Source organism: Anabrus simplex, chromosome 9, assembly GCF_040414725.1.
Source record: "Anabrus simplex isolate iqAnaSimp1 chromosome 9, ASM4041472v1, whole genome shotgun sequence".
NCBI classification, from domain to species: Eukaryota; Metazoa; Arthropoda; class Insecta; order Orthoptera; family Tettigoniidae; genus Anabrus; species Anabrus simplex.
The window spans coordinates 114,368,836-114,388,967 of record NC_090273.1 but is presented as its reverse complement, the minus strand read 5'-3'; the positions used below and the strand labels follow the sequence as shown (position 1 = coordinate 114,388,967).

The 20,132-nt window shown below is 42.0% G+C and overlaps 1 protein-coding gene across 1 annotated transcript in view; it reads right to left on the bottom strand.

Annotated features, from left to right (window-relative positions):
* Window positions 1-12,683: 12,683 nt before the first annotated feature.
* The window catches only part of fusl (fuseless), a 526,426-nt gene continuing 518,977 nt past the window's right edge, over window positions 12,684-20,132 (bottom strand). Inside the window, exons 5-6 of the mRNA XM_067154029.2 lie at window positions 15,642-15,808; window positions 12,684-13,792 (exon numbers count right to left, since the gene is read on the bottom strand). Of these exons, the coding sequence (XP_067010130.2) occupies window positions 13,622-13,792; window positions 15,642-15,808 (338 nt within the window). The 3' untranslated portion in view covers window positions 12,684-13,621. The remainder of the gene's footprint in view (window positions 13,793-15,641; window positions 15,809-20,132) is intronic.

Sequence of the window (20,132 nt, the reverse complement as noted above, 5' to 3'; positions counted from 1 at the left end):
GCATAACTCTCACTCAACACAAGACAATTACGCACTGATGTAAAGTCTAAAAACGCACGCGCAACATACCGTAGATGACTGCACTACAGAAGTCAGCTGCCTGCGATTCACAGAGTGAGGGACTACACGGCGCTTGTACCGCAGCAACATAGAAGAAGGAAAATGAAGGAAGGCAACGAAGCGATGGCTGTTCCCGCCATTGTGCTTCTTCCCTACTAATGTATTTATGAAAAAAAAAGTTATGTAGTTATTTTAATAACTCACGGGCCAAAATGCCTCATCCTTACTATCTATCTTTCACAATACATTGCCAAGTACTGTATAATACCCCTTAATTACGAGGAATTATGGGTGTTTCAGAGGGGGTGTGTTCACTCCTTGTAGGCCCGTAAGAGCCATACTGTTTTCTTATTGTGGAATGAGCTGTAGCTCTGTAGCGTCATCCACACTTTGCTATAAGTACGTAAGCTTCGTGAGAACGAGTACCATTTACTACTTATCGTCCTTGGTGGTGATTTGAACATCGATCACCAGGCGACTTGGCCGTGCGGTTTGGGGCGCGCAGTTGTGAGCTCGCATCCGGGAGATAGTGGGTTCGAACCCCACTGTCGGCAGCCCTGAATATGGTTTTCCATGGAATCCCATTTTCACATCAGGCAAATGTTGGGGCTGTACCTTAATTAAGGCCACGGCCGCTTCTTTCCCATTCCTAGGCCTTTCCTGTCCCATCGTTCCCATAAGACCTATCTGTGTCGGTGCGACGTAAAGCAAATAGCAAAAAAATGCATGATGCGAGTTAAACACCGACCCAGCCACTTCCGCTAGACCGAGGAGAGGGAATTTCTGCACAGCGGCTATATAATTTTGGCTAGCTTTGCGGCTCTACGTTCGGAAGGTGGAGAGAGGCTGGTCCCAACCGTCGGCTGTCCTGAGAATCGTTTTCCGTGGTTTTCCATTCTCCTGCACTAAGGCGAATGCCGGGACAGTTCCTTTATTGGCCACGGCCGCACCCACCTCACCTTCTCCGTAAATCACATCACCAACACAAATTTCCTTGGCGTAAGAGACGGTGGAGGGACGGAATGACTACTCCACTACATACACCCATGCTGTGTTCAGTCGCTACGTAAACCACTTAGGGGGTGACTCCATTCTAATGTCCGGCTCCATGGCTAAATGGTTAGCGTGCTGCCCTCTGATCACAGGGGTCCCGGGTTCGATTCCAGGCAGGGTCGGGAATTTTGACTATCATTGGTTAATTCCGCTGGCACGGGGGATGGGTGTATGTGTCGTCTTCATCATAATTTCGTCCTCATCACGGCTCGCAGGTCGCCTGCGGGAGTGAAATCTCAAGACCTCCATCAAGCGAACCCAGCATGTCCTTGGACACTTCCTTCACTAAAAGCCATAGGCCATTTCCTTTCCACCCTAAAACTTCCATTTTTCCAAACAAATTTCAATGGCTATTTCTGATCTTTGGAGTGCTTACTTTTTGATCTCAAAACGATTCGGCTGGATTCGAATTATAAGTGAAAATGAAAACCTACAATCTGTTTTCCAGTCATTGACCGGGTCAGGGATGGAATGAATGAAGCAGATATAGGCTATTAGTACGATGGGGTCGCCACTCCCAAAGTGATTTATTAATGACTGATAGATGCTATGAAATGAGAATGGAGAGTGTTGCTGGAATCAAATATGACAGGAAAAACCGGAGTACCCGGAGAAAATCCTGTCTCGCCTCCGCTTTGTCCAGCACAAATCTCACATGGAGTGACCGGGATTTGAACCACGGTATCCAGCGGTGAGAGGCCGACGCGCTGCCGTCTGAGCCACGGAGGCTCTCGAATTATAAGTATGTATAACAAATATTTGAAATGTGGTCTGCTTGAGAGTGACGTGGCTCATTGACAGCTGCCGATGATAGCTTTGTTATTTCTATCGCCATCAGACATTACCATCTTCATATCCTTCTTTCACTTCTATTAGTGTAAAGAGTGCGCAGTAGTGGCTACCGTGGTCTGGACATTACAAGTTAAAGGACCCCTACATGAGCAGTAAGGGAAAATATATGGTGCTGGAGAATTTTAGTGGATGTATGTCTTGCACCAGCATTCGTTTTAGTAAAAAACATTTTCCCGTAAGTTTGTATTTCTAACTTTGCCAGGTTCTTTATCCTAAATTTTTGCAGGAAGTAGTCATGAGGTGTCTGCATTTTTATGTGTACAGTGAATTTCTCTCATCGGTTGGCCGCCAGGCACGCCCAGCTTATCTGCCTCCCGTTGACTCATCACTCCCCGCTCCGCGGCGTAGCGACAAGGACAGCACTTCGCTCACTTTAACCGTGTATGACATGAGATAACAGTTAATAATAATAATGTTATTTGCTTTACGTCCCACTAACTACTTTTACGGTCTTCGGAGACGCCGAGGTGCCGGAATTTAGTCCCGCAGGAGTTCTTTTACGTGCCAGTAAATCTACCGACACGAGGCTGTCGTTTCGAGCACCTTCAAATACCACCGGACTGAGCCAGGATCGAACCTGCCAAGTTGGGGTTAGAAGGCCAACGCCTTAACCGTCTGAGCCACTCAGCCCGGCGAGATAACAATTAAAATTAAGAACATAAGAATTAAGAAAATTTGCGATTAAGAATAGGTCGTACCTTATGACAGGAGGTGTTGGAAATGTTCACCTCTTGCATCCGCACATTTCTGGCATCGTCGTAGGAAACTCCGATTCACGCTCAGAAGTTCGTCTTCCGTAACTGAGGCTATTTTTCTCCGGATATGTTCTTTCAGTTCGTACAACGTGTGAGGTGGTGGTGGTGGTGATTTTTGTTTTAAGAGGAAGTACAACGAGGTAATCACCCTCTCTCAACGTGTGAGGGTTTCTTGCATACACTTTATGTTTTAAGGTAAGGTAAGGTAAGATAAGGTAAGGGTGTATTCTGCTCGAAGACAGGTCCGAATCACCGCAGAGGTGTGCCGGAGCCGGAGTTTACGTACGGTAGGATGGCCAGTTCCTTTCCGCTCCTCCATTCGCTTACCCCCCACCAACAGCACGTGGCAACCCATCCAAATCTTGACCACGCCCGATGTTGCTTAACTTCAGAGATCTCACGGGATCTAGTGTTTCAACACGGCTACGGCCGTTGGCTTATGTTTTAAGCTCCCCCATAAATAGAAGTCTCATACAGTTAAATCTGGGGACCTTGACCGCTATAAGTCGATACAAATAACGCCGTCTTCAAAAATTTCCTCAATTAAGTTTAATGTGTCATTAGCTGTATACGCGGTGGCGGAGTCTTGCAGAAAATATCCATTTCGACAGTTAGTGCCAGTTAGTTCGTCAAAAAATGGTTTGATCCCTGTATCTGTACATTAATTGTGCCCTGAAAAAATATAGATCCTATAATTACTGCGCACCATATTCCAATCCGTTCGTTATGCAGAGGATTTTTTTTATCTGCGATGGAGGTTTTCTGTACTCCAGTATCTGTTATTCTCCGTCGAAACATACGCGTGTAAATGGAACCATGCTTCGTCAGCCAAAAGTATTAAGCGTGGCTCAATTATTTCATCGTGGACGTTTCGCAACATCCAATTACAAAAACGTACCTTTTATCAAGATCACGTTGATGCAGTTCGTGTACTACAGTTACCTTGTATGGTTTCGTTTTTAACATTTTGGTAGCCCGCCATGCTGAGCTTTTAGAAACTCGGGATTCTTGTCCAAGTCGTCTGACGGATTTTGTAAGCGCATGTTCTAATATTACTGCGATTGCATTTACTTTTTCCTCGTTATGTATACCTTTTTTTTAAACACTTCGCTTCTTATCGAGTAAAGAACCAGTTCATCTCAATTTGTTTACGAGTTTCTGCTCGGTCGCTCTATGTGGAGGGCGTACACCTGGAGATTGTGTTACAAATCGCCTAACGACTTCCCTGTAAGACACTGTTTTCACATAATTATGGTACATAAATACCATAAATACCATCCTTCAAAGTTTTCACGAAGATACTAAATGAAAGATTACTAGAAGCCTTCAGTGGGTACATTCCAGAAAATCAATTCGGTTTTATGAAAGGCAGGAGCACGGCCCAGGCAGTGAAATACCTAATAAATTTTGAAGAAGAAGCCTTAAGACACAAAGGAGGGAAATATCACGCGGTATTTGTTGATTTCAAGAAGGCATTCGACTCAATCGACAGGCGAAAGCTAATCGAGAAAATGAAATTGACAATTGGCGAGAGAGACCCACTAGTGAGAATAGTTGAAGCATGTCTACAGAGGAACATAATTCGAATAAACAACAACGTAGACATTTCTGAAGACATAATACAGATGAACGGAGTTATGCAAGGGGATCCCATGAGTCCCACACTTTTCAACATTTATACAGCAGATGTGAACCGCATAGTAGAGGAAGGATCAAAAGCAGAGCTGATCCTATTCGCAGATCACATGCTGTTCGGAGCAAGAAAAGGAGGAGGTGCAAAAGGTAGTCCACAGACTAGAGACCTGGGCGGAGGAAACCTGCCTACAGATAAATGAAGAAAAGACAGTACAAATGATCTTCAGAAAAGGTGGGAAATCAACGCCCAAAGACAACATAACATTACACCAAAAGCCACTACAAAAGGTACGAAATTACAAATATTTGGGAATAACACTACAGACAACGGCGGCGTCCTTTGGTATAAATATTCAAGAAAGAACGGCAGCAGCAATCAGAGCCTCATACAGCATCCAAAACATTTCAAACCTATCAATCAGCACGGCGATGAGACTTTTCAAGACGACAGTAGCGCCAGTGATAACATATGGAATTGAGATCGTGTGGGAAAAGCTGAAGATCGGAGACTTGATGAGAATAGAAAGAATAAAAGCAATGTTCATGAAGAGGATTACCAGAGTTGGAAAGACAGCGCCATCCCGGATGGTATACGAAATGATGCGGGAGACGTATTTCATAGAAGACATACGATCAAAATTCTACCTACAATCAACGGAAGCAAGCAGGGCACTAGTAAACATCAGGGAAAACAAGAAAAGGGAAATTGACCTAGACTTCTACACCTCACCAGCGATGACGGACGATAGATGGACTAGAGAGTGCAACACACAGCGCCACGTGATAACACGACTCTCCATACATGGGTTTCACCACAAGATATGCGTAAACCAGAAGTTCCATGAACCAGACGAAGATTGTAAGTGCACTTTGTGTGGGCAGAAGTGTAGTAGATACCACATCATAACTTGCACGAAAAGAACCAGGACAATTACAGACTATAGCAAAGACTGAAATGTGAACTTTATTTAATGCTCAAACTTGAGTGTACATTTCTCTATTAAATTAAATAAATACCATTTCCTCTACCGTGTACACATGTGGAGGCATTATGAGAATTATACCCTGAAGTAACACTTCACAACTCGAGAACAATTGGAGCGAGAGATCAACACGTAATACACGTTCTAAGCACGGACCTGAACTGCGAAGTGCGGGCATTCCCTTGCTGTCGCCGCGCTGTGTAACGGGAAGAGATGAGTCAACGGGAGTCAGATAAGCTGGGTGTGCCTGCCGGCCAACCGTATTAATATTATAGTAAATGCAGTTTATCTATTTTATTATGGCGTTTAAGAACAGGTAATTAAAGAAAATTTATGTTTGAAATTTGAATAAAATAAAAAGCAAATGAATAAACAATTCTCGTAAAATGAATACATAGAACTTTTGCACTACTTATTGTCAATTTACTTGAAAAATATGAAATGTAAAAATTGAGGCCCGAGTATAAAAATGGTTTACAAAATAACATTATAATCAAATTAAGAATTCAAAATTCAAGAAGCAATAAAGTTTTGGACTACAAAACTTCGGCATTGCCACATCTTTACATGATAAACATGATTTAAAATTTGGTTGAAATTGACCGAGTAGTAGAAAAGTTACATTTTTAGGTGGAAGGAATTTAATGCTCCTGGCCTACAGCTACGGAACCCCAGCAGCCAGGGGGAGAAATTCCATTATGGTGAATGAATGAATGAATGAATGAATGAATGAATGAAGTGGGAAGTATCGTGTAGCCTGCTCTTCCATAATGTAGCGAAAGTAATATAAATTTCAGGGGTTGTGATGGGCAGTACGCCTAGTATTTATGCAACACTCATAGCACGACCGTTTTGCAGGGTAGTGTATACTTGTAAATTACGTCAGTTAGTTTGCATTTTAACCTATTACTGCCCAAAAATCCTGGCTCTAGACATGTATATATACAGATGGTTCCTCCAAATTTATGATATTGCCTTTCATCTTTCCTACCCCAAAGAAAGAATGGAACAAGCCTAGTAATCTTAGTAAGTTACTTATTGTAATTAGAAATACATTTACAAGAAAGTTGCAAGATCTTGAAATTCATGCAGGGCAAATAGCTAAGTTTGGACCATGGATTTGTTAATTACGAGAAAGAATGTAAGTGGTAATTGGAATAGTGAATGTTATTATTATTATTATTATTATTATTATTATTATTATTATTATTATTATTGTTGTGTTATTGTCGTTGTAGTTATTATTCCTTAATGAAATGAATTGTTGAATTGCATGTGAATTTGTTTAGGTTCTGATAGATGGAATGTTCCGTCCTCAGCTGCTGGAGTTCCGTACCTGTAGGCTGGGAACATTCATTCAGTAATGAGGTCTCTCTCCGCAGTTAGTGGTCATCCGTGACTGGTAGTCAAGAGTTTTCATTTTTTCATGCATGCATGAATTCATTCATTCCTAATTGAATTTCTCCCTTTGGCTGCCGCCGTTCCGTAGCTGTAGGCCGAGAGCATTCTATTCCTTCCTTCCTTCCTTCCTTCCTTCCTTCCTTCCTTCCTTCCTTCCTTCCTTCCTTCCTTCCTTCCTTCCTTCATTCGTTTACTTATTCATTCATTCATTCATTCATTCATTCATTCATTCATTCATTCATTCATTCATTCATTCATACAGTCATGCATTTATTTATTCAATTCATTCATACAAAGAGATAATGTCTGTTGTAAGAGGAGGATACCTTTGTACAGACTTGTTAAATAAATAAATAAATAAATAAATAAATAAATAAATAAATAAATAAATAAATAAATAAATAAATAAAATTTCTTATCCCCTGTGAGTGGGGTAGTAGTGGACTATATACTGGTCACAACCATAATGTTGTAGGGAAAGCAGGTAATTTTGAATATTTTCACAGCTACATGCACGATCTACATCGATTACTAATATTACCCAGAGATACGACCTACTCAGGAAGCACTGATTGTGCTGTCTAGTTCAGGCACATTCCTCTTGTCTTCCTTGATACAAGTGCTAATATATCAGCCTGTCTGACCTATCTAAACATTACTAAAATTACCCAGAATTTTTTACAATGTAGTGTCTACATTTTCGTTCAGACGTTGAAAAAATTTGAGATAGTGTCAAAAACAGTCTATGTTTTACATCGTGTAGAATATTAGCAGTTCAGTATGTGGTATTTTGCCTGTAAAGGAAGTAATCATCTTCATTTTCACATTCTTCGCCAGACGGATGATTATTCCTCTTTCTGGATACAGGATTCAGTGCCATCCTTCAAATAATGCACAGTGTCGATGCGCAATATTCAGGAGAGCACACTCATGTAAACACAACTCGAATGCTCTTGAAAATAATTAACCCTAGAACACTGAAGATTATTTTTGTAAACTGAATTTCGAAGACGGGAGTCCGTCGAACCCATTCAATAAAATTTTAAGGAAAGAAAATTAAAAATCCAACAAGTACTTATCCATGTATAACAGAGTTTATGATCATTAGATAATTTTCCTAGTTTTCAATAAGTTCAAGTATTGAAATAGTGAAAACTACATCATGGGAGTAATGCAGTCATATTTGGTTACGTGGTAGATTGAAATTACTCTCAATAATCTATTTCAAGGCAACTGACACATTTTCTGAATGTGCGTTACATTACACTGTGCACAATATTGTTTTGGCTTGCTCAAATTTTTGTTCTTTTCCATTCTGGTTTTAGTATCTCTCACGAAAGCGTAACGCCGGGCCTTTTCCTGTAAGAGGCTGTTCTTGACAATTCCAGTTTGATCTTCATGTTTAGGATAGATTAAATTGACTGAATAATCTGCTTTGGAAGCCCTTTTGGATTTGCACTTCTGTCTTGCACCTGAGCTGTCAACATTTCCAGTCCAGCTTGCGTTTCGTCTATTATAATTTGTAAGATTGAAATATACGAAAAATGTAGATGCTAAGAATACAATGTCATTATTAAAAGTGCTATTGTTGACCAAATCACGTTTACCCTTGATTGTTGTAAGTGAGAGAAACATAACAAAAAACGCTATAAAAATTATGACACGGACTCCCAAGAGGGGGATCACTGAACCCATAGTAACAGAGAAACATAGTAACACAGTGCACAGTATGACAACTGAAATTATGATACTATGGTCTTATAAACTAGTGTAAGCCTGTGTTTCGTATTTAAGAAATGTCAGTCGCTGTAGCGTGCTGGAGCTCGGTTACATCGCAAGAAATTCTTTCGTCGTTTATCCCTCAGCACAGTGAGGAACTAGTCAAGGGGCAATTACTCAAAATGGGGAGGATCTATGAAAATTTTAAAGGAAATAATCAGTGATATACACTGACTGACAGAGCAAATGCAACACCAAGAAGGAGTGGTTCGAAAGGGATGAAAGTTGGGGAAAAAACAGAGACGGCACGGACGAATAATTGATGTTTATTTCAAACCGATATGCAGGTTACACAATGCGCACGGCATCGACTCAGTAGGATGTAGGACCACCGCGAGCGGCGATGCACGCAGAAACACGTCGAGGTACAGAGTCAATAAGAGTGCGGATGGTGTCCTGAGGGACGGTTCTCCATTCTCTGTCAACCATTTGCCACAGTTGGTCGTCCGTACGAGGCTGGAGCAGAGTTTGCAAACGGCGTCCAATGAGATCCCACACGTGTTCGATTGGTGAGAGATCCGGAGAGTACGCTGGCCACGGAAGCATCTGTACACCTCGTAGAGCCTGTTGGGAGATGCGAGCAGTGTGTGGGCGGGCATTATCCTACTGAAACAGAGCATTGGGCAGCCCCTGAAGGTACGGGAGTGCCACCGGCCGCAGCACATGCTGCACGTAGCGGTGGGCATTTAACGTGCCTTGAATACGCACTAGAGGTGACGTGGAATCATACGCAATAGCGCCCCAAACCATGATGCCGCGTTGTCTAGCGGTAGGGCGCTCCACAGTTACTGCCGGATTTGACCTTTCTCCACGCCGACGCCACGCTCGTCTGCGGTGACTATCACTGACAGAACAGAAGCGTGACTCATCGGAGAACACGACGTTCCGCCATTCCCTCATCCAAGTCGCTCTAGCCCGGCACCATGCCAGGCGTGCACGTCTATGCTGTGGAGTCAATGGTAGTCTTCTGAGCGGACGCCGGGAGTGCAGGCCTCCTTCAACCAATCGAAGGGAAGACGGGAAATTGTTCTGGTCGATATTGGAACAGCCAGGGTGTCTTGCACATGCTGAAGAATGGCGGTTGACGTGGCGTGCGGGGCTGCCACCGCTTGGCGGCGGATGCGCCGATCCTCGCGTGCTGACGTCACTCGGGCTGCGCCTGGACCCCTCGCACGTGCCACATGTCCCTGCGCCAACCATCTTTGCCACAGGCGCTGCACCGTGGACACATCCCTATGGGTATCGGCTGCGATTTGACGAAGCGACCAACCTGCCCTTCTCAGCCCGATCACCATACCCCTCGTAAAGTCGTCTGTCTGCTGGAAATGCCTCCGTTGACGGCGGCCTGGCATTCTTAGCTATACACGTGTCCTGTGGCACACGACAACACGTTCTACAATGACTGTCGGCTGAGAAATCACGGTACGAAGTGGGCCATTCGCCAACGCCGTGTCCCATTTATCGTTCGCTACGTGCGCAGCACAGCGGCGCATTTCACATCATGAGCATACCTCAGTGACGTCAGTCTACCCTGCAATTGGCATAAAGTTCTGACCACTCCTTCTTGGTGTTGCATTTGCTCTGTCAGTCAGTGTATAAAGTTTTGAGCGCAGCGAGTCCTAGGGTTAAGTTATATAATTCAATCAAATACTCACTTGTCGATGAAGTTGATGTACTCAATCTGGATGGAAACGAGAACGGTCTTGTTATCTGTCAACACCACGTGAAATGGCAATACTACAGAATTAGAGCTATACACGGACTTGGTGGATACAGTCTATTCCAGGGATAGCGAACCTATGTCACGCGTGCCACTAGGTGACATGCCAACTTCTGTGGCGCGTCTTACTACATACTAACATATTTTAATGTTTTTAACATGTAATAAATAGGTGGAACATATAGCAACACAGCATATTTTTACATTGCGCTTGAATAAAGAACTAATTCTCAAATCTATGGCCATATTTATTAAAAATTAACAGGCAATAAAAATTAATGAATGACGTAGTATTGGAAAAGTAGGGGAAGAAAGGACGGCAGTATTGGAGACCATTCAAAAGAGAAAGAATAATTGGTTAGGTCACTGTTTACGAACGAAATGTTTATTAACGCACGCATTGGAAGGAAAATGTGCAGGGGGGAGGTTGATGTATCAGATGATGGACATTGTGAAAGTTAATGGAAGATACTGGAAGGCTAAAAGGATGGCAGAAGACAGATCGGCTTGGAAAATGCATGATAGAACGTAGTGATAGGCAGAGAACCGATGATGATGATCAGGTTAAAGCTACAATATACCTGATTCTTAAATTTTACCTGATTTTAAAATTAAATTTTCCGTGCTGTTTGCAAATTAAATCCCTGACACATTCAGTGGAATGGACTTATATGTAATGCAATGTAATACCTAAATGTAGTCAAATTAGGGGTTACATGATGATTTTAAAGGAAAATACCCAATGGTTCACTAGACAGTAAATTAATTGACACGGTAGTCGGTAAAGGTTTTCCATCTCTGTTTCAAACCAGTTACTTGGCTGGTTAATCATGATCTGTGTTTCTGAAGTTACCTGGACCAAACCGGGCTAACTACAACTTGATCTAACTTGGCTGGAAAGGTGATTGGCTTCAAAAGACCAAATCTTTGAATAGTTCTGGTGCACATTTTACGGTGGGAATCAGTGAAAGAAAAATTCAATTTATGTATTAAATAAATATAATACTTTTATATAATTATTGTTTTATGAATACTTAAAACTACATTTGATGTGAAATTATGCAGTCAGATGAAGCTCAACTGTCCATATCACATCAGTAACATGTCCATGGTAGCACTGTCCTGGGAATGTCATGATCAAGTTCCAGGCTGGAATGTATTATCTCATGTGATCACTCGCTTTGCTTGAGAACAGTTCTGATGGAGGTATTCCAAATGGAATGTGCTGATTTTTATGTACATTTTTTTCTATCGACTTGCCAGCGTTTAAGCGTAATAATACACATTTCACAGTGCAGGAGATTATACGGGGCCTGTCAAAAAATAAATCTTAGGACACTTACTTAGCTTTATATCCTTCGAAGTTGCCCCTACCTCGCCCTGTGTGTGGGGGCAGTAGAATAACGTCCACGGTATCCCCTGCCTACCGTAAGAGGCGACTTAAAGGGGGCACTTAAGAAGGGGGGTGTGGGTTGGCGAACAGGGGGCACTTAGCTGAGTTCTGATATTGCTTCCACTTACTTGTGCCAGAATCTTCACTGTCACCTATGCTATCCGACCTCCTGGGTCAACTCTTGTTCTTTTCCGAACCCGAAGGTATTAGTTCATTTGAGGCCTAGGGGGAGTCTTTCGTTTTCACGCCCTTCGTGGCCCTTGTCAATAAAGTGTCTTGCACGCAGAACAAGGGGATGCCGTAGATCCGCTCCCTTTGACGAGGTACTAGATTTTTTAAATCATTGAATGTGTGATAACATTTTCAGATTTGTACTTTTTTGAAAAGTTTTGAAAGAACTGAAGGAACGGAAACTTTGGTAGCCTCTAAAATGTCAATTTAATCTACTTAGGCTGGTGCTTTTGGAGTGCTATCAATGAATACAGACACGGCGTTCGTAGTGGCCTGTTTGGGTTACTCGCCTCCGTACTGACCGTGTTCTGTTCTTTGTAGCTGAGTTTGACCACCATTTATCAACAACTTGTTTCCACCACGCCCATTTCACCACCCCAACACAGGCAGCAGGATCGTCAGTTCGTTATTCTGCGCGTTGCAGGACAGCAATTCTTTGAATGTTGCCAAACGCATTCGGAAATATGAATCTTCATGCTTCTCTAGCTCCTAGAAAAACGTAGCTAAATATGCGTGTGCCTGTGAGTGCCCAATATTGGATGTATCCCAAAACGGCCCTGTATTCGTCGTCGTTTATGTCGGCGTTGGGGTCTATCATAATTTTTTTTTGCTAGTTGCCTTACGTCGCACCGACACAGGTAGGTTTTATGGCGACGATAAGATAGGAAAGGCCTCGGAGTTCGAAGGAAGCAGCCGTGGCTTTAATTAAGGTACAGTCCCAGCATTTGCCTAGTGTGAAAATGGGAAACCACGGAAAACCATCTTCAGGGCTGCCGACAGTGGGATTCGAACCTACTATCTCCCGGATGCAAGCTCAAATCGCCCGGTTATCATAATGTTAGCAGTGCGACTAATGTTTGATGCCAGAGCACGGCTGGATGAAATGTCTGCATATTGTGGACCACTGGAATACATATTTAGACATCGTAGTGGTTACTATTGGCTCGTCGGGCTGAGTGGCTCAGACGGTTGAGGCACTTGCCTTCTGACCTCAAGTCGGCAGGTTCGTTCCTGGCTCAGTCCGGTGGTATTTGAAAGTGCTCAAATACGACAGCCTCGTGTCGGTAGATTTACCGGCACGTAAAAGAACTCCTGCTGAACAACATTCGGGCACCTCGCATCTCCTGAAACCGTGAAAGTACTTAGTGGCACGTAAAGCAAATAACATTATTATTTTATTACTAGTGGCTCCGTTTGCACCCAGCCTTAAATGATGAATCCTTAACGTAGATGAAAAAGTAATGTTCAACTATCGACATCTGCGTTAAAGAATTTGGTTCGTAACATCGTAACAGTTCCCGAGTAAAGTTAAGATTTATACACGCACACTAAACAAAGCGATCATCGAGCGACCAACAGCCGAGGGAACTATTTTCGTAATACAGTTTTCAGAACCTGATCTGACAATGAAATACTGTAAGTGAGGACCAGACATATCTGAGTTGTCTCCTCGACGGAGAATTAATTTGGCTATTTTACTTCTTATTCGAAAACCTTCCAATCCTGGAATACTTGGTTCAGTTGCTCTATACAATGGCTTTCGTTTAAACACGTCCTAGAACGCTGGCAAGTCCATAGAACCTTATTAATGTTATCATTATTCCCCATTAACAACTTTTCTCGATGCACACTATCAACAATACTCCACAGAATTCTTGACTTCTTTGGCACGCACTTTTTTGTCTGGAGCTATTTTGTGGAATGACGAAGGGAACTCGTCCTAGAAGCTTTAGTCGATGGTTCTTCTTACGAGTGGGGACTATACGACTGTTTCAGGTGCATCCATCAGGGGCGCTAGCACCAGATGATTTGTCCCAGGGGGAGGTACCGCATCCGCCGAGCTAATGGATGCCCCACGTTTCTTCGTCTGTTGTTGCTGCTGCTTTTGCTGTTCTTCGTGTATCTTCTCCAGCTTTTGAAGTCGTCGTGTCTGGAAATGAATAGTAAGTTTATATTTTAGTGTAAATTGTAATGACCCGATATTCCAACATCCATGTATTAATATATATAACTGGCGAAGCAAAGGAACTTTCCTTCGGAAACGTGAAAGGAACAATTTTATTCATGGAATAATAATAGTGTTAGATAAGGGAATAAAGGGCCTGCTGTCATTTCTTGACAGATACAGTACTTTTGCATCCATCTCTTGGCACAGGCCAAAGTAAAGTGTAGCTTCCACCGAAGTCCCAGTCAACATCCATGGCTGTGACAATATGGAAGTTGCTGGGGTATGAGTGGTGCTGAGTAATGACGTTCAGAGCATGACTAGTGCATCTGAGTGTTATGAAAGGTGCTGCTCATAGGGTCAGTCGTGCTGCAATAGTACTTTCTGACCCAGTGAGGAAAGCAATGGCAAACTACCTCACTCTTCATCTTGCCTAGTACGCCTCATTTTGGTGCTGCCATTGGTTTTGGGGGTTCCTTATAACCGCATAACCTTTGGTGGTGCTATTTGAGGATCCAACCAGCCTCTGGGCTGATGACCTAACAGACAGACAAAGGAATAAAGCGTGCCACTCTGATCGACATACATGTCCCGAACACCTTGAAAAGTACATCGAGAAAATCAGCAAGTATACACCTCTGGCAGTACATTTTCAAAGACTATGGCACTATGAAGAGGTGATAATTATACCAATCATACTTTCGAGTACAGCTGCTATACCTAAAACTCTGGGGGAAGGACTGAAGAAGTTGGATGTCAACACCAACATCTACAATACAGAAGACGGTGATCATAGCCACGACTGGAACTGTTCAAAAATGTATAGGTTCAAATTCTCTGTAAAAATCTAATGTAAACGAAGGTTTATTGTGCTTTGATTTCCTAAAATCTGTACAATTGCTTGAATATCATTACCACGAAAGTGTGCACAATAAATAAATAAATAAATAAATAAATAAATAAATAAATAAATAAATAAATAAATAAATAAATAAATAAATAAATAAATAAATAAATAAATAAATATAGCTCAAGTAGACAAATTTAAGTATCTAGGCGAAGTTATTGAACCAGCAGACTTAAATTGGCAAGCTAACAAAGAAAGAATTGAAGAACTGCAAAACTTCAAAGAGCATACGAGCTTACTTGGAAGAGATACAATAAAAGAACTGTATCAAAATACACAGAATTACGACATTATAACACAGAAGTTAAAACAGAAGCGGTTTACGCATCTGGAACTATTATAATTGGTGGCAAATCTGGAATAAAGATGATCGAAAAAAAGAAAAGAAAGAGAATCCTCAGGATAATGTTAGGACCAAAATGCGAAAATGGAATTAGGACGAAAAAGAAATCAAATTACAGAAAAATCTCAGATACAATCAAGAAACGGTGATTACAATTTTGGGGTCACTTCTATAGAAGGGATAATACCAGGCTCATAATGAAAATGTTTATACTTAGCGTTATCAATAAAAAATCAATATAATTGGCTACAAGAAATCAGTGAAGACCTAAATGAATTTGGCATTAATGTAGACACAATTCAAGATAGAATAAAATTCAGAAACTTAATTCCCAAACGCCAGTTTTCTGTGAAGCCCACCCGACTAAATACAGGTGGACTGAAGAACGGAAAAAAGTAACACAGCGAGAGGATGAAGAGATATGGGAAAGAGAAGAAGAAGAAGAATAAGAAGAAGAACAAGTCAAGTGCTAATAAGTTCAAACGTGCTCCTTAGTTGGGCATAACGAATCAAGAAAGAAGAAGAAGAAGAAGAAGAACAAAAACAACAAGTGATCGAGAGGCGTGAGGGGAAGTTGTACGTACCTGAAAGAAGAGTCGCAGGTAGTAGATGGGGAACACAACACACTTCCCGCCCTCCTCTTCACCGTCGATGTAGACTCCTCGGACAAGGACCGAGTTGGAACAGTTGAGGAGCATCAACAGGAGGAGGCACACGATGTGGCTCGCCCAGTAGCTCACCAGGGGCAGGTCTAGCAACACAATGAGAACATTTTTAATAGAATTGAACTAATATTTATTTACAAGTCTATAAATTGAACTGAAATTCACAGAACAATAATACTGGAAGCCCAAAGATAACTTATGCTTAGAACGCAGAGTATCGTGTGAAACGCAAAGAATCAACCAACACAATGTAGCCTGGTGCCTGTGGTCTGACCAGAATTGTGAAACGTCGATGTAACAGATTTCACTCGACCAGACGATTTTACAGATTGAAACGCTCAACGCCTAACTCACTTGTCAAATACAGGATGACCCAAAAGTCTGTTAACATTTGACGAGGCAATACTTCACGGAATATTGGAGGTAGAGAAGTAATAATTGACATGCATGATTGGCATGCCGTGGGGTTTATTGATACCAAATTAAAGTACACAAAATGACCAACAGTCGAGGTTTAGCAAAGACTATGTTCTTTATAAGTCATGCTCAACATATCGGCTGTCATTCATCAACAATACCGGCAGTCGAGGGACAATGTTGTGAACACCACTGCACACCATATCCGTAGGTATGGTGAGAAATTGCTGTCGGGTGTTGTCTATTAGCATCCGTAATGCGGTTGGACGATCGCGATAGACAATGTTTACCAGGGTGAATCGAACACTGCTGCGAATTGGACTGTAGAGTCGACGACACAGTCGAATCTAAATGCTGACTGCACTCCACCGAAATCAGCGCAAGAAATGGACATATATTTATCGCCACTGGACTGTGGATGTATGGAATTAGGTCATCTGGTCCATTGAACTCAGATTCGTGGTTCATTACGTCGACGACCGAGCATGTGTTTGCAAGGTCGGGCGGACACAGGCTGGTGGATAATGTGTTATGATCTGGGTGATGTTTCCATGAGACACACTGGGGCCCATTAGTTTGGTACACCAGTTCCTAACAACTATCCGGCATTTGGACGTTACTGGAAACTAATTCCATCCATTCATGTCGACAGAAGTCCCTGATGGTGACGGCCACTTCCACAGGACAAAGCCACATGTCACAATGTCAGGATTGTGTAGGACTTGTTTGAGGAACAGGGTTTCCCCATCAGGAAATCGAAAGTTCAAGAAAAGGTGCATATGGTCCTGAGGTTCACTTCACTCAACCTTCACCAAAAATGAATACCTAGTTAATTCCTGGGAACAAAGGTGGTCGAGCGTAGAGCTAACCACTCCATTCCATCAATTCCAAGGTCACGCAGAGTGGAAGCCGTTACCTTCCACGCCATGTCTGTACGGAGATGACTTTGCTTTACTTTGCTTGTTTGGGGAACATTAGAGTGGATTTGCTTTAATACTACAGTCCACAAATAACCCGATATGAAACCCATTGAACGTTTGTGGGTCGACTTAGTAAAGCGGGTTCGTGCTACATCACCACCGCCCGACAATGTACGCCAGTTGGGGTACCTGCTGTTCCGCTTGTGGTATCAGATACCCCAGTATACCTTCTACCACCTCGTCGAATCTATACCTCGCCGAGTGGTTATGGTTTTGCGGGAAGTTGGTGGTTCTACATCGTGTTAGGTAGTTGGTCATAATGTAATAGCTCATCGGTATGCGTATGAAATGAATTTATATGGAAAGTTTGCTGAGATGATAAATGTACTTTACAGACACGTGATTCTTTTGAATTTATTTGTATAGACGTATTGAGTAACGAATGTAATTGACTCTTCACCCAGTTACAATATCTAAAATACATAATAACAATTGTACTAACTGAATAATACAACCATAAAGTTCAAAATGTTAAAAATATATACAATAATCCATGCAATTAAATTATAGGAAAACAAACTGAACAAAAACTTAGTTCTATCTATTCCACCGGGCTTCTAAAGAGTATATTTTTCGACATAGTTATTACATATTTGAATCATCAGATTTGGGCAAAAAGTTTTGTGTAGCGTTAAATCAAACAGTTTTCCTGACAAGAGGTGTTTTGTATTAAATCGTACTTGCTGGTGCGTCTGGTTAGCAATGAATTTTCCACGTGGTCTCATCATCCTCGCCGAGGTAATATGAGAACGTTGTGTTAGAACTTCCTTCATCCTCATCCGATGACTATTATTCTTGAAATAGGGGTTATTTCATAATCCATGAGAACATTATTTTATATATTTTCTAATAAAACTTAAGCAATGGAAAATATCTAGACGTTTTTAAAGGCTCCTGGAATATGCTTCTCAACATTAATACCAAACTGGGTCCTCATACAGGAGTTATCGACAGGCGCAATCGAGGGAGACGTAAATGGTAATCATGCATAAAATTAACTCAAAAGAATCTGATGGTTATAATTACACTTTTTCCTTCATTACTCTCTATATGGAAAATCAATGGTTGTATGATCATGAAATTTAATCAAAACACTACCAAAGACATGCGGAATAGAAGTAGTGCTTCAGTGATTCTAATGAAGCACTTTTAATGTCTTGCCATATCATGAAATATGACTGCTTGTTATATTCGTATCATCCATCAGACTACAAAGTGTGCTCGAAATGGTGTCCGTCACTGTCCAGGACAGTCTGAAAGTGTAGGATAGTATGTTAGACGGCTGTGCTCATGGGTATGTCTGCTATCTCTCTTAATATGCTTCTCTTTAGATCAGCGTACGTGTGAGCATTCCCCTGATAAACCATGCAAATCTTGTAGCCCATAATCTGGACATTATTTATACCGAGTTTGGCATACGTACTATAAATAGTTTCCTGTCAGAGTGGGTTAAATATGGAAAGTTTAATTGTAACCACCCGATAGATCTCAAGCAGACTTCGTCAATTGCGTCCATTTGTGCCGTTGCCTTCGTGGTTAAATAGCTCCGGGTGGGTACGATATGTTTTGTGTGGATAGTGTGTGGGTGTGTGTGACGTCTGTATTCCATTAAAAGTTGCTCGATAATGACCACTGACACCTGTAACGGACGTCCACTGCTCGAGAGGCAGGAACTGATACACGTCGACATTTGGAAGGCCTCAACCCAACGTGCAACATTGCGATACGGTAAAGCATAACCACTCAACGCTTATTTTAGCTGCGTATCACAGTGATGTGCATTTCGGTTTCGGAAAACTGCAATTTTCTCGTATGACCGCAGTTCAACTTTAATTATTTCTATATTGGAGAACCGCCAGTAATATACGAACATTTTCGTGGGTTGTGCACTAGCCATCAACATACACAGACGCTGTTTTTCAGCGACATTTAGTAGAAAGTGGTGCAGGTTTTGTAATGTTGGACCATACCGTACTGCTATATGTTTGAAAGATATGACACGGTTTGCTATGATTTATGAAACAACTTGCGTCAATTATATTGACAATAGCTTCAATTATATCTTCCTCCTCTTCGTCTGTACTTCGTTCATAATGTAAATCACTGTCACCCTCATTTTCTTCAAAGAACAACAACTGCTAACAAATACGTGTTAACTCTCGCTCGTTTTCACTAGATGAGACGCCCTTTCTCCGTTCTCGTTCCTCTTTGTCAACGTTCATTTTTAGACCAACACCGAACATAACTCAAGGGGTAGGACGGGCTACTTAGAAAGTGACGCCTTCTCTCAAGTCAAGCAGATTTGCTGAAGGACATGTCTTGTGAAGGTGAGGGGGGTGACGGCCGTGGGATATACTAAGAACTGTTCCGCATTCGCCTTAGTGAAGGAAAATGGAAAACAACGAGGAACCATTCTCAGAAGAGCCGACAGTGGGGATCACTCCTCTCCACGGTCAAGCCGTGGCCACTTGCAGGCTGAATCCTACTGTGCATCCGTCGACGGTAAACAGGATCAATGAATAATAAGAATGCTGGAGGGAGTCGCAAACTTTAGAAACCTTACAGACAGGACATTTCATCGGGCTCAGTACAGTAACGAAGACGCCAAAAAATCTCATATCTACTGTACTTCAGATGCGAGAATACAGGAGGCTGTACCAAACACAAACTAGTCATCCAGATACTAAGTGACTCTGAACATTAGATTTCTAAACTTGCTACAATGTAGGATAAGTATCTAATGATGGAGGCATGTATTTCTACACGAGGTGGTCGTAATTTGATGCACCGAGTGCTTCAGGTATATACCCCGCAGTATGTTGGGTTGCCGCACCTCGCAGGCGCATTCATTTGGAAAGGAACGTGATGGTAAATCACAATACGTATGGATATTGTTGCACGGGTCATCACAAAACTATTCAAAATAAATCCCTTCCTGTCACACACACACACACACTCACACACGCGCGCGCTCCAGCGTTCAGGTAGTAGTTGAATACCTCGCCTGTAGAAC